The 15,190-nt window shown below is 50.4% G+C and overlaps 1 protein-coding gene across 1 annotated transcript in view; it reads right to left on the bottom strand.

The window, feature by feature from the left end:
* The window catches only part of LOC148476876 (sulfotransferase 1 family member D1-like), a 33,815-nt gene extending 19,354 nt beyond the window's left edge, over positions 1 to 14,461 (bottom strand). The window contains exons 1-2 of the mRNA XM_088457507.1: positions 14,195 to 14,461; positions 44 to 212 (exon numbers count right to left, since the gene is read on the bottom strand). Of these exons, the coding sequence (XP_088313633.1) occupies positions 44 to 176 (133 nt within the window). The 5' untranslated portion in view covers positions 177 to 212; positions 14,195 to 14,461. The remainder of the gene's footprint in view (positions 1 to 43; positions 213 to 14,194) is intronic.
* Between the last annotated feature and the right edge of the window lie 729 nt (positions 14,462 to 15,190).

Here is a 15,190-nt window from a genome sequence, read left to right as displayed (position 1 = left end):
TTCATTGACTTTATACTTTGTGCAGACAAGGGCCTGAGCTCACCAGATTTAGGGTAAGTGTCTATCAGCAGATCATCTTCTCTGGCCTGGAAAACCTGGACATTCTCCCAGTTTTTTGCAAAGGGTCCGAGGATAGGCATCCCGCTCACCAATTTAGCTGGGGCTCGACATTCCATGTTTCCAGGTCACACGCACTTTGGTACAACAGTCAGCTAAAATGAAAGATCATTAAATGGGTTCAAAGCCGATCTTTGTTACTGCACTCAACATCACAAAGGAAGAAGATTGTATTAAGCCCTTATGTTAGCAAGATTCATGTATTTTATTGGAAAAAATAGAATATGGAAGAGAGAAATATAGTGAAATGTGAGAGGTAAATTGTTCCTCTCTGCTGTTGTTTGCTCTGGGCCTGATTCAGGGCCGAACGCTCTAACCAGAACGCTCGCTCTGAATCAGGGCCCTCCTACCTGTTCTTGGAGCGGCCTCATGGACGCTCGCATAGCTGTGGGTTACCACCCACAGCTATAGCGAGCGTCCCTGATGATGGTCGCGATGGTCAAGACCATCGTGACCATCGGGCTTGCGACGAGACCCTGCGGTAGGGTCTCGCTGCCGCAAGCCCTGGAGTGATTTTGGCTCTATCAGAGCCAAAATCACTCCCACTGACATAACTACTGATGTCAGTGGGACCGGACTCAGACGGTAGGCGTTCCCACTTACTACACACTAATACTCTGGGGTTAGAGCAGGAGACTGCTGTGTGCTCTGTACAGGTCTCTCTCCTCCCTGCACTGTGTCAGTAGCCAGGACAGGTCACACAGCAGCCGGGATCTCACACCACTTACTACACACTAATACTCAAGGGTTAGAGCAGGAGACTGGTGTGTGCCCTGTACAGGTCTCTCTCCCCCCTGCACTGTGTCAGTAGCCAGGACAGGTCACACAGCAGCCGGGATATCACACCACTTACTACACACTAATACTCAGGGGTTAGAGCAGGAGACTGCTGTGTGCTCTGTACAAGTTTCACCTCCCTGCACTGTGTCAGTAGCCAGGACAGGTCACACAGCAGCCGGGATCTCACACCACTTACTACACACTAATGCTCAGGGGTTAGAGCAGGAGACTGGTGTGAGCCCTGTACAGGTCTCTCTCCCCCCTGCACTGTGTCAGTAGCCAGGATAGGTCACACAGCAGCTGGGATCTCACACAACTTACTACACACTAATCCTCAGGGGATAGAGCAGGAGACTGGTGTGTGCTCTGTACAGGTCTCTCTCCTCCCTGCACTGTGTCAGTAGCCAGGACAGGTCACACAGCAGCCGGGATCTCACACCACTTACTACACACTAATACTCTGGGGTTAGAGCAGGAGACTGCTGTGTGCTCTGTACAGGTCTCTCTCCTCCCTACACTGTGTCAGTAGCCAGGACAGGTCACACAGCAGCCGGGATCTCACACCACTTACTACACACTAGAACTCAGGGGTTAGAGCAGGAGACTGGTGTGTGCTCTGTACAGGTCTCTCTCCTCCCTGCACTGTGTCAGTAGCCAGGACAGGTCACACAGCAGCCGGGATCTCAAACCACTTACTACACACTAATACTCTGGGGTTAGAGCAGGAGACTGCTGTGTGCTCTGTACAGGTCTCTCTCCTCCCTGCACTGTGTCAGTAGCCAGGACAGGTCACACAGCAGCCGGGATCTCACACCACTTACTACACACTAGAACTCAGGGGTTAGAGCAGGAGACTGGTGTGTGCTCTGTACAGGTCTCTCTCCTCCCTGCACTGTGTCAGTAGCCAGGACAGGTCACACAGCAGCCGGGATCTCAAACCACTTACTACACACTAATACTCTGGGGTTAGAGCAGGAGACTGGTGTGTGCTCTGTACAGGTCTCTCTCCTCCCTGCACTGTGTCAGTAGCCAGGACAGGTCACACAGCAGCCGGGATCTCACACCACTTACTACACACTAATGCTCAGGGGTTAGAGCAGGAGACTGGTGTGTTCTGTAGAGGTCTCTCTCCTCCCTGCACTGTGTCAGTAACCAGGACAGGTCACACAGCAGCCGGGATATCACACAACTTACTACACACTAATGCTCAGGGGTTAGAGCAGGAGACTGGTGTGTGGTCTGTACAGGTCTCTCTCCTCCCTGCACTGTGTCAGTAGCCAGGACAGGTCACACAGCAGCCGGGATATCACACCACTTACTACACACTAATGCTCAGGGGTTAGAGCAGGAGACTGGTGTGTGGTCTGTACAGGTCTCTCTCCTCCCTGCACTGTGTCAGTAGCCAGGACAGGTCACACAGCAGCCGGGATATCACACCATTTACTACACACTAATGCTCAGGGGTTAGAGCAGGAGACTGGTGTGTTCTGTACAGGTCTCTCTCCTCCCTGCACTGTGTCAGTAGCCAGGACAGGTCACACAGCAGCCGGGATATCACACCATTTACTACACACTACTGCTCAGGGGTTAGAGCAGGAGACTGGTGTGTACCCTGTACAGGTCTCTCTCCCCCCTGCACTGTGTCAGTAGCCAGGACAGGTCACACAGCAGCCGGGATATCACACCAATTACTACACACTAATGCTCAGGGTATAGAGCAGGAGACTGGTGTGTGCCCTGTAAAGGTATCTCTCCCCCCTGCACTGTGTCAGTAGCCAGGACAGGTCACACAGCAGCCGGGATATCACATCACTTACTACACACTAATACTCAGGGGTTAGAGCAGGAGACTGGTGTGTGCCCTGTACAGGTCTCTCTCCCCCCTGCACTGTGTCAGTAGCCAGGACAGGTCACACAGCAGCCGGGATATCACACCACTTACTACACACTAATACTCAGGGGTTAGAGCAGGAGACTGGTGTGTGCTCTGTACAAGTTTCCACTCCCTGCACTGTGTCAGTAGCCAGGACAGGTCACACAGCAGCCGGGATCTCACACCACTTACTACACACTAATGCTCAGGGGTTAGAGCAGGAGACTGGTGTGTGCTCTGTACAGGTCTCTCTCCTCCCTGCACTGTGTCAGTAGCCAGGACAGGTCACACAGCAGCCGGGATCTTACACCACTTACTACACACTAATACTCAGGGGTTAGAGCAGGAGACTGGTGTGTGCTCTGTACAGGTCTCTCTCCTCCCTGCACTGTGTCAGTAGCCAGGACAGGTCACACAGCAGCCGGGATATCACACCACTTACTATACACTAATACTCAGGGGTTAGAGCAGGAGACTGGTGTGTGCTCTGTACAGGTCTCTCTCCTCCCTGCACTGTGTCAGTAACCAGGACAGGTCACACAGCAGCCGGGGTCTCACACCACCTACTTCACACTAATACTCAGGGGTTAGAGCAGGAGACTGGTGTGTGCTCTGTACAGGTCTCTCTCCCCCCTGCACTGTGTCAGTATCCAGGACAGGTCACACAGCAGCCAGGATCTCACACCACTTACTACACACTAATGCTCAGGGGTTAGAGTAGGAGACTGGTCTGTGCTCTGTACAGGTCTCTCTCCTCCCTGCACTATGTCAGTATCCAGGACAGGTCACACAGCAGCCAGGATCTCACACCACTTACTACACACTAATGCTCAGGGGTTAGAGTAGGAGACTGGTCTGTGCTCTGTACAGGTCTCTCTCCTCCCTGCACTATGTCAGTATCCAGGACAGGTCTCACAGCAGCCAGGATATCTCACCACTTACTACACACTAATACTCAGGGGTTAGAGCAGGAGACTGGTGTGTGCTCTGTACAGGTCTCTCTCCTCCCTGCACTGTGTCAGTAACCAGGACAGGTCACACAGCAGCCGGGATATCACACCACTTACTATACACTAATACTCAGGGGTTAGAGCAGGAGACTGGTGTGTGCTCTGTACAGGTCTCTCTCCTCCCTGCACTGTGTCAGTAGCCAGGACAGGTCACACAGCAGCCGGGATATCACACCACTTACTATACACTAATACTCAGGGGTTAGAGCAGGAGACTGGTGTGTGCTCTGTACAGGTCTCTCTCCTCCCTGCACTGTGTCAGTAACCAGGACAGGTCACACAGCAGCCGGGGTCTCACACCACCTACTTCACACTAATACTCAGGGGTTAGAGCAGGAGACTGGTGTGTGCTCTGTACAGGTCTCTCTCCCCCCTGCACTGTGTCAGTAGCCAGGACAGGTCACACAGCAGCCAGGATCTCACACCACTTACTACACACTAATGCTCAGGGGTTAGAGCAGGAGACTGGTGTGTGCTCTGTACAGGTCTCTCTCCCCCCTGCACTGTGTCAGTAGCCAGGACAGGTCACACAGCAGCCAGGATCTCACACCACTTACTACACACTAATACTCAGGGGTTAGAGCAGGAGACTGGTGTGTGCTCTGTACAGGTCTCTCTCCCCCCTGCACTGTGTCAGTAGCCAGGACAGGTCACACAGCAGCCAGGATATCACACCACTTACTACACACTAATGTTGAGGGGTTAGAGCAGGAGACTGGTGTGTGCTCTGTACAGGTCTCTCTCCTCCCTGCACTGTGTCAGTAGCCAGGACAGGTCACACAGCAGCTGGGATCTCACACCACTTACTACACACTAATACTCAGGGGTTAGAGCAGGAGACTGGTGTGTGCTCTGTACAGGTCTCTCTCCCCCCTGCACTGTGTCAGTAGCCAGGACAGGTCACACAGCAGCCTGGATATCACACCACTTACTACACACTAATGATCAGGGGTTAGAGCAGGAGACTGGTGTGTGCTCTGTACATGTCTCTCTCCCCCTGTACTGTTCTCTTTTCCTCCTACAAGAGTACAGTGAAGAATAGTCAGGTACAGTCACTAACAGAATAGTGAGGTCATAAGCTGACGTCAAGGCTGGCAGTATACAGTAATACACAGTAACTGGCAAAAGTCAGGACAGGTGGCAGACAAGAATAACTATTAACTAAGAAAATCTTGAGGCTAAAGGTAGGCAGAATTCTTTATTTCAAACAAAAAAATGGCAGCTGCTCAATCAATCTGGTAGTACTTTTTTCAGGTGCATGAAAGGGAGGGCTCATACCAAGTAGAAAAGAGAGGGGGGTTTAACCCCCTGCTGTTCCTCAGCACACTGAAGTATACTAGCAACAATATATGAACACTATATGGTAATACAATTTCAGAGATTTTGGTTGCATGCATTTGCAAACACATGGGAAGCTGCTAGGCATCGTCACGGCTTCTCTATCACTAGCAGTCCCTAACATTAAAAGGTTCACGTCCGGGGCACAGAGCACCACGAATAACATGGGCATGCTGGTTCTAGTAGTGCTAGTTGGAGTTCCCAGGGGTGACTCCCAGGTAAGCTGGCTCTCAATTCAGATGCATTTAGGTATGTGCCTTTATCATCAGGCCTTACATTTGCCAAAAAAATATATGTGTGCCTTTAATATGAGGCTTTAATTGGCATACATTACATTTGGGTTGAGCGTTTGGGCGTTGGCTGGGCCTCCTCAGGGCATCACCACTTAATACACATAGGCCCTCATTCAGAGCCGTACGCTCTGAGCAGAGCGCACGCTCTGAATGAGGGCCGGGCTCCATTTTCATGGAGCGTCCTCCTGGACGCTTGTATAGCTGTGGGTCACCACCCACAGGCTATACGAGCGTGCATTGTGATGGTCGCGATGGTCGAGACCATCGCGACCATCGAATTTGCGAGCCGGAGCCTGCGGTTGAGGTTTTCAACCGCAAGCTCCGTAGTGATATTGGCTCTATCAGAGCCAAAATCACTCCCACTGACATCACTAGTGATGTCAGTGGGCCGGCTTCTGACGGGAGGCGTTCCCGTGGGAACGCCCCCATCAGGGAGGCACGCCCCCGGCACACCCACCAAAGGGGGCGTGCTGTCAATCAACATTGACAGCACGCCCCCTTTGATCGGACACAACGAGCGAAGGACTTTCCTTCGCTCGTCGCGTCTGGCGCATGCGCACGACGGAGCTCCCTCCGTCGTGCGCATGCTCAGTCCATAACATCGACCCACTTGCGAGCGGACAGCCGCTAGCGAGTGGGTCTGAATCAGGCCCATAGTTACTTTTCACATCACCTTTTTATGTTTGTTTATTATTCATGTAATTTTTCACATATATTTTAACCCCTTAACACTTAGTAATTACTTGCACACATCTATACTTTACACTGCACTGTCACTCTCTTTCCATTTTTCGTGTGATGCCCTGGGGGGGTCCTGGGCTGGATGAGATTTGGGGTGCTCTGTGCCCCGGACGTGAACGCCTTAGTGTTAGGGACTGCTAGTAACAGAGAAGCTGTGACGAGGCCTAGCAGCTTCCCATGTATTTTCAAATGCATGCAACCAATATCTCTGAAATTCTATTAGCATATATACCTGCTTTTGGCCAACCACTCCCCCTACCCGCCTACAAAATGGGGCAACCTGTCACTCACCATCGACAGCCGCCCCGTCTTGTAGCGAGCCCCGTAGTGACTGAACTTCAGTCGCTTGACGGGGCTCGTGCATGTGCACGCCGGATGCGGCGCAAGTGCAGATTACAAACATCGAGCCGCTTGCGAGCGATATGCGCTCGCGAGTGGCTCTGAATCAGGCCCATAGTCCGCAGGTCTTTACAAAGAATATTTGGTCAATCACATCAGTCCCTGACCTAGTTGAGCTTACCATCTGTATTCCCCACCACAGGGATACCCATACTCAGTCCTCAAGGTGTCTTAAAAGTTCAGGTTTTAAGTATATCCATGTTTGTGCACAGATGGTATAATCAATCTGACTGAGGTGCTAATTAAGTCACCTGTACTTAAACATGGATATACTCAAAGCCTCGACTTTAGGATCGAGTTCAGGAACCACTGCCCTTCCACACGCACACAGACATCCTAAACAACCCAACTGCATACATACCAAATCCTTGGGTGGCCTCTTCTTCAGTCCATGTAGGCACGGAATGGTCTTGGTAAAATACAAAAACTAGAGGTGCCCCACGGACACGCCATGCTAAACCTGAACTGACAGGTCATTCAGGGACACTTTCATAAAATGTAGGGTGCAGCACTGATTGGCTGAGAGCAGACGGCTGCTATGGCAGATACCTCTCATGTTTTATTTTACAAAGACCATTGGATGCCTACATGGACCGCAGAGGAGGCCATCCGCGGATTTGTAATTTGTGGGTGTATTTTGTTTGTAATAAAAGATTACCACCATCGGTGTGCTAGTACTGTGGTTATTTTAATATTTTCTTTACAGGTGGACTACAGGTGCTAATGGGCCTTTAATGTCAGTGCATGCTGGCACTTCTTGTTCCACAAGTGCTGTCATGCCTGGCTGGCTGATATTTGTATTCTCCCAATAATGAACAATATAATCAACTTTATTAGTATTAACCCCGCATCTACCGCCACCAGGGATGTGAGGAGTACCCCTGGGATAGTTGATCCTTTGGAGGGGGGATACCATTTAGTTTTTGCCACTTTCCCAGGAATTCAAAGAGATGATGTACGTCTCCCTGCTTTGGTATCCCCCTATTGGAAAATAGTTGGGTAAACACATGCCGTTTCCCCCCCCCCCCCCCCCCAATTTTCCAATACAGGTCCGGAGCTGGTTACTGATTGAGGAAGGGGGGGAAACAATGCATTTAAAAAAAAAAAAAATATGTAACACTTTTAACATTTTAACCTAATGAAGCCTGCACAGGTCATAATGATCTGTGCAGTGCTTCTCCCAAACTTGCCTGACACATGCATGTCTGTTGTTTGGGGGGTGAGGGTTGCCGTAGTTTTTTTACTTGTACTTGCCTTTGGTTTTGAACTGAAATATCAAAACCAACAGACTTTAGAGTTGCAAATAAATACGTCTGACTCGACGGCCAGGATTTACGAAGCAGCGGCTTCTGTAAGCCGCTGCGTCCCGGCGGGTTTCAGGTGAATATTTAAAACGGCACCCGGAGTCAGTGTAAAGCCCAGCGTGCTTTACACTGACGCCGAGTGCCGTTTTAAATATTCAACAGCAAGCCGCCAGGACTCAGTGGCTTACAGAAGCCGCTGCTTCGTAAATCCTGGCCAAGATCTGGTTTCAATTGAAGCTGAAACACAACGGATGTAAAAATATTAGTTTTATTACACATCACCATGCAGTTGATGTAGGTCGCTAACCGTCAGTTTTGGATTAGAACCAAAAGCGACACTTGGTAAATGTACCCCTTGGAATAGATTGTAAGCTTACCTGGGTAGGTCCATTGTACTTTCTATTTCATCATGTCACAGTATGTCAATGGTTTGTGCCATGATCCCCCTCAATGTATAGTGCTGCATGAGATGTCAGCACTTTATAAATAATGCATAATAAAACGATGTAGAATGTATAGGCAAAACACAGGCAGTAGGGGCTGTTTTGGAAGCAGTGAAGAGACTATTTTAACGCAAAACTGCCAAAAAATAGACTCTCTGCCGACTGTAGCTTCATTCACATAGACCACTATGGGGACGACGGAATTAGACGTTTTATCAAGTGAGGAAAAACCCAGCAATAGTGCCCAGAAAGCTGGAAGGCTACGCTGGATCCCCGGCGGGTTAAACATCTGTGCGTAATTTACTTGCCCCATACAAGCCCCCTAAATTTTTTCTTATTTGTACTCTTTGTATTTGTCACTTGGACACACATATAAATATACTGTATACTGTGTATATGTGTGTGTATATAGCTATACCCTGTATATATTTAAAACTGTAAACACAAGTCCTGAGGCAGTGCTCTCTCACACTGATTTGTGTATGTTGGATGGCCTCTCGCAGCTCAGGAGTTGGTGCATTTAAAACTTCTATTGAGCTCCCGATTTGAGTGTAAAACGTCCGACTGAAATAAGGGAAAAGTACCTCCGAATTGAGCCAATGGTGATATCATTTCTTTTGTTCAAAACGGCCGATTTTGCAGCATTAAACAACCCGATTTCAACCCCAAAAGATGAAGAAATCACCCATGATAGTAAATTCACGATTTGCAAAAAAGTAAAATTTTCACCCCAGAATGCAAATCGGAACCAACACGATCCTTAATAAATTTACCCTAGTCTGAAACCCCCCCCGCAGTCACAGTGAGTGCAGCCCTCTCCCCCCCTAATCACAGTGCAGCCCCCCTCTCCGCAGTGTGCATTGCAGCCAGCCTCTACTGGGAACCGCAGGAAATTTACACCCCCCAAGTGAGCTCCATGGGATGATTGCACTGGACACTGGTGTTCTGCCTATGAAGACAGCATGCCACTCTAGACTGGGTAAGTTTAACTTCATTTTTTTTACAGAGTTAAATAACACACCTGCTCTTTACTGTATGTGTGTAAACTAATATATATATATATATATATATAGTAGGGATGAGCGGGTTCGGTTCCCTGAGAACCGAACCCACCCGAACTTCGGGGATCCGGGGCGATCCGAGCCCAAGCTCGGATCTCCCTGTCTGCCCCGGATCCCTCTCCCGAGGCAAAACCTCGAGATCTGCTGTCGGATCTCGAGGTTTTGCCTCGAGCGGCCATTTAAAAAAAAATGCCTTTGCCTTTAATGGGCAAAGTGCTGATTGGCTGACAGAGCCGTCTGTCACGGCTCTCAGCCAATCAGCATTATGGTGCTCATTTGCATGTAGCACGGACTCGTGAGATCCGTGCTACATGCATCTGTGTGATTGACAGTGACACAGAGCACAGATGGGTCAGTGAGACCCGTCTGTGCTGCTGTGTATTTCAATGACACAGATGCACGCACGGACCAGGAGATCCGTGCTACTTGCATCTGTGTCATTGACACAGAGCACTAACGGGTCCGTGAGACCCGTCTGTGCTGCTGTGGTAAATAAAAAAAAAAAAACCTGTGTAAAAAGAGAAAAAAATGGCGTCCTCCCCCCCAAAAAAAGAGCAACCAGCCCCGGGCATTAGTGACCCAGTGCTGGGTGTGCTTAAATACAGGGGACAAACGACATAGGGGTCCCCTGTACTTAAACACAACCAGCACCGGGCTAGTCAGAACCAGAGCTGGTTGCCAAAATACGGGGGACAAACGACGTAGGGGTCCCCCGTATTCTGCGCAACCAGCTCTGGGCTCTGATCCGGTCCTGGTTCTGGAAATACAGGGGAAAAAAATGAGTAGGGTTCCCCTGTATGTTCCAGAACCAGCACTGGACTTTTTCTAGCGGGGGGCTGATGCCACAGCCAGGGGAGCCCTTTCACCGGGCCCCCCAGCCGCAGCATCAGCCCTGACCGCTAGTCAGCCCAGGCCGGGGATCCCTGGAGAGCTGGGGACCCCCCCAATAAAGGGGTCACCCTCTCCAGGGCACCCCAGGCCCAGGCTGATAGCCCGGGGCTATCCCCGCCACCCCTGGTGGCGGTGGGTGGCGGGTTGATTGTGTGGTGTGGTGTAAATAAAGAATATCAAACATTGTCTTTACAAGTAGAACTGCAAGTCCCAGCAAGCCTGCCCCGCATGCTGGTACTTGGAGAACCACAAGTACCAGCATGCAGGGCATTAAGGGCCCACTAGTACCTGTAGTTCACCTGTAAAAAAATGTTTAAAAAAAACACAGGACACACACACCGTGACAGTATAAGTTTATTAAACATACATACACACACACACACACACACACATGTACACATACTCACCTATGTAACCCTGTAGCATCGGTCCACTTGTCCGGTAAAGTATCCATAGGGGACCTGTGAAAAAAAACATACTCACCATCTCCTATGCGAGGTTCTGTCCTCTTCGTTCCAAAGTAGGCATCCCCGGACTTGGCAAAAAAAAAAAAAACGAAAACGCGATCCACGAACTTAGTACCGTTCTATAGAACGGTACTTCCCGAATGAGAGCTTAGCGGCGGGGTATCACCATGGAAACCCCGCTGCTAAGCGTTCATTGGCTGAGAGAGGCCATCTCCCGTCTCTCTCAGCCAATGAACGGCTCCCTCCATTGTAGTCAATGCTGGGAGCCGCAAGGTTATTAAAGTTTACCCTGCGGTTCCCACCATTGACTACAATGGAGGGAGCCGTTCATTGGCTGAGAGACGGGAGATGACCTCTCTCAGCCAATGAACGCTTAGCAGCGGGGTTTCCATGGTGATACCCCGCCGCTAAGCTCTCATTCGGGAAGTACCGTTCTATAGAACGGTACTAAGTTCGTGGATCGCGTTTTCGTTTTTTTTTTTTGCCAAGTCCGGGGATGCCTACTTTGGAACGAAGAGGACAGAACCTCGCATAGGAGATGGTGAGTATGTTTTTTTTCACAGGTCCCCTAGGGATACTTTACCGGACAAGTGGACCGATGCTACAGGTTACATAGGTGAGTATGTGTACATGTGTGTGTGTGTGTATGTATGTTTAATAAACTTATACTGTCACGGTGTGTGTGTCCTGTGTTTTTTTAAACATTTTTTTTACAGGTGAACTACAGGTACTAGTGGGCCCTTAATGCCCTGCATGCTGGTACTTGTGGTTCTCCAAGTACCAGCATGCGGGGCAGGCTAGCTGGGACTTGCAGTTCTACTTGTAAAGACAATGTTTGATATTCTTTATTTACACCACACCACACAATCAACTCGCCACCCACCGCCACCAGGGGTGGCGGGGATAGCCCCGGGCTATCAGCCTGGGCCTGGGGTGCCCTGGAGAGGGTGACCCCTTTATTGGGGGGGTCCCCAGCTCTCCAGGGATCCCCGGCCTGGGCTGACTAGCGGTCAGGGTTGATGCTGCGGCTGGGGGGCCCGGTGAAAGGGCTCCCCTGGCTGTGGCATCAGCCCCCCGCTAGAAAAAGTCCAGTGCTGGTTCTGGAACATACAGGGGAACCCTACTCATTTTTTGTCCCCTATATTTCCAGAACCAGGACCGGATCAGAGCCCAGAGCTGGTTGCGCAGAATACAGGGGACCCCTACGTCGTTTGTCCCCCGTATTTTGGCAACCAGCGCTGGTTCTGACTAGCCCGGTGCTGGTTGTGCTTAAGTACAGGGGACCCCTACGTCGTTTGTCCCCTGTATTTAAGCACACCCAGCACTGGGTTACTAATGCCCGGGGCTGGTTGCTCTTTTTTGGGGGGGTGCACGCCATTTTTTTCTTTTTTTACACAGGTTTTTTTTTTTTTTTTTTACCACAGCAGCACAGACGGGTCTCACGGACCTGTCATTGCTCTGTGCCAATCACACAGATGCATGTAGCACGGATCTCCCGGGTTCGTGCTACATGCAAATGGGCACCATAACGCTGATTGGCTTCCTGTCTGCCACTGCAGTGCCACTCCTAGATGGGCCACGTGTTTGTGCCGCCCCCTTGTGTCGCTTAGCATAGTCATCCAGCTTCCTCGGTACAACCTTTTGGCCTAAAAACAATATTGTGAGGTGTGAGGTGTTCAGAATAGAGTGGAAATGAGTGGAAATTAATGTTATTGGGGTTATTAATAGCGTAGGAACAAAAAAAGGCCCATTTATGTGATTTTAGCGGGTTTTTTTTATTTTTTAAGAAAAAATCCAGATCCAAAACACAAAACCCAGAACCCAAAACACGGAAGGGTGGTTTTGGCAAAACCAATCCAGATCCAAAACACGAAGAAAGATCCAGATCCAAAACCAAAACACAAAACACGAAAAGTGTCCGGTGCACACCCCTAATATATATATGTCACTAGCTATTGTGTATGTGTTTATTTTCTTGTCTGTTCCTCCACCTTCTCTTGTCTCCCTCTTTCCTTCTGTCTTACAATATTCTTCCCCTTTTCCTGCCATCCCCTCTGTCCCTCCCCATTTCCTCCCGTCCCCTGTCCCTCCCCATTTCCTCCCGTCCCCTCTGTCCCTCCCCTTTCCCTGCCGTCCCCTCTGTTCCTCCCCTTTTCCTCCCGTCCCCTCTGTTCCTCCCCTTTTCCTGCCGTCCCCTCTGTCCCTCCCCTTTTCCTGCCGTCCCCTCTGTTCCTCCCCTTTTCCTGCCGTCCCCTGTTCCTCCCCTTTTCCTGCCGTCCCCTCTGTTCCTCCCCTTTTCCTGCCGTCCCCTCTGTCCCTCCCCTTTTCCTGCCGTCCCCTCTGTTCCTCCCCTTTTCCTGCCGTCCCCTCTGTCCCTCCCCTTTTCCTGCCGTCCCCTCTGTTCCTCCCCTTTTCCTGCCATCCCCTGTTCCTCCCCTTTTCCTGCCATCCCCTCTGTTCCTCCCCTTTTCCTGCCGTCCCCTCTGTCCCTCCCCTTTTCCTGCCGTCCCCTCTGTTCCTCCCCTTTTCCTGCCGTCCCCTCTGTCCCTCCCCTTTTCCTGCCGTCCCCTCTGTCCCTCCCCTTTTCCTGCCGTTCCCTCTGTTCCTCCCCTTTTCCTGCCGTCCCCTCTGTTCCTCCCCTTTTCCTTCAGGTCCCCTCTGTTCTGCCCCTTTTCCTGCCGTCCCTTCTGTTCCTCCCCTTTTCCTGCCGTCCCCTCTGTTCCTCCCCTTTTCCTTCAGGTCCCCTCTGTTCCTCCCCTTTTCCTTCAGGTCCCCTCTGTTCCTCCCCTTTTCCTGCCGTCCCCTCTGTTCCTCCCCTTTTCCTTCAGGTCCCCTCTGTTCCGCCCCTTTTCCTGCCGTCCCTTCTGTTCCTCCCCTTTTCCTGCCATCCCCTCTGTTCCTCCCCTTTTCCTTCAGGTCCCCTCTGTTCCTCCCCTTTTCCTGCCATCCCCTCTGTTCCTCCCCTTTTCCTTCAGGTCCCCTCTGTTCCTCCCCTTTTCCTGCCGTCCCTTCTGTCCCTCCCCTTTTCCTGCCGTCCCCTCTGTCCCTCCCCTTTTCCTCCCGTCCTCTCTGTTCCTCCCAATTTTTTCCCATTCCCTCTGTCCGTCCCCATTTCCTCCCATCTTGCTCTGTCCGTCCCCCTTTCTTCCCTTCTTGCCCTATATCTCCCCCTTTCCTCCTGTCTCCCTGTTTGTCCCCCTAGTACATTGCAATATATAATGCGATCTAGTAACAACTACTGTAATTGTGCATATATTACAGTAGGTGTCGCTGGAGCAAGATACACAAATATATATATGAAGATGTGTGTATATAATATAATGTGTGTATCTTACTCCAGCGAAACCTATTGTAATATATACACAGGATTGTTTAAGGGAGGGGGGCCCAAACCGGTGTCTTGCCTAGGGCCCCCTGAGGTCTAGATCCAGCTCTGCCCTTCCCCATAATTATGAAGGGGATTACAGTCAGACTTACCTGGCCAGCGATTGCAGAGGCGACGGGTCTGTGAGAGTGCAGGGTGTACGGCTCAGGCCTCCGGGAAGCTCTACGCAGACCTGCGGCTCGGTTTGCGGCCCTTTACCTTCCTCAGGCACCTGAGCTCTCCCTATAAGGTGCTACCTGAGATATAGGACAGTATCTGCCGCAGTCACAGGTAACACGCTGGAGTTGAGTGCAGCAGGGACTTTGGTACACGTCGCTTTTCACACAGAGGGATATACACGGAATTATACAGATTGGGGATTAAGTTTGGGGAATGTCCAGACTGGATGTAACCACATCCAGGGGGAGGAGAAATGCAACAGGAAAACAATTAACCCTTTTATGTCTCAGAGCAGGGGCCAATCCCTGGATTTCTGGGGTAGGATCTAAAACCCTGCTGCTAATTCACGTCTCCTCAGTGTAGAATGTAGAATGTATATGTCAGCACTGTCATAGCATGCTTAGGTGTCTATTTACTAAGCCTTGGCTGGAGATAAAATTGACGGAGATAAAGTACCAGCCAACCAGCTCCTGTCATTTTTCAAACACAGCCTGTGAAGTGGCAGTTAGGAGCTGATTGGCTGGTACTTTATCTCCGTTCACTTTATTGCCGTCCAAGGCTTAGTAAATAGACCCCTTAAAGAATATCTTATAGGATCATACTCTGAGGACCAGGACTGGATGAGAATCGTAGCCCCAAAAGGCAACTAAATAAAGTCCATGATTTTTATAGTAGTTTTATGTTTTTTTTTATCAGTAACAGTAATGTCCAATCCTGCTCCACCTTTTACACCACACAAGTGTCCCTTTGAAAAATTAGGGGGGGCGCCAATGCTCTTTCTAGCACAGGGTACCAAAAAGTCTAGTTACGGCTCTGACTGATGCCATCCTATTGGAAGGAGGTCCGGCTTGTGAAGAGGCACACGGATCCCTCCACCGCCTCGGTCACTCGCTCGACATGATCACGGCTCACACGTGCGCAGTAGCTCT

Source organism: Taudactylus pleione, unplaced genomic scaffold, assembly GCF_031769625.1.
Source record: "Taudactylus pleione unplaced genomic scaffold, aTauple2 ptg000762l, whole genome shotgun sequence".
Taxonomy (NCBI): Eukaryota; Metazoa; Chordata; class Amphibia; order Anura; family Myobatrachidae; genus Taudactylus; species Taudactylus pleione.
The sequence above is the reverse complement of the archived record's forward strand: the minus strand, read 5'-3'. Positions and strand labels throughout refer to the sequence as shown.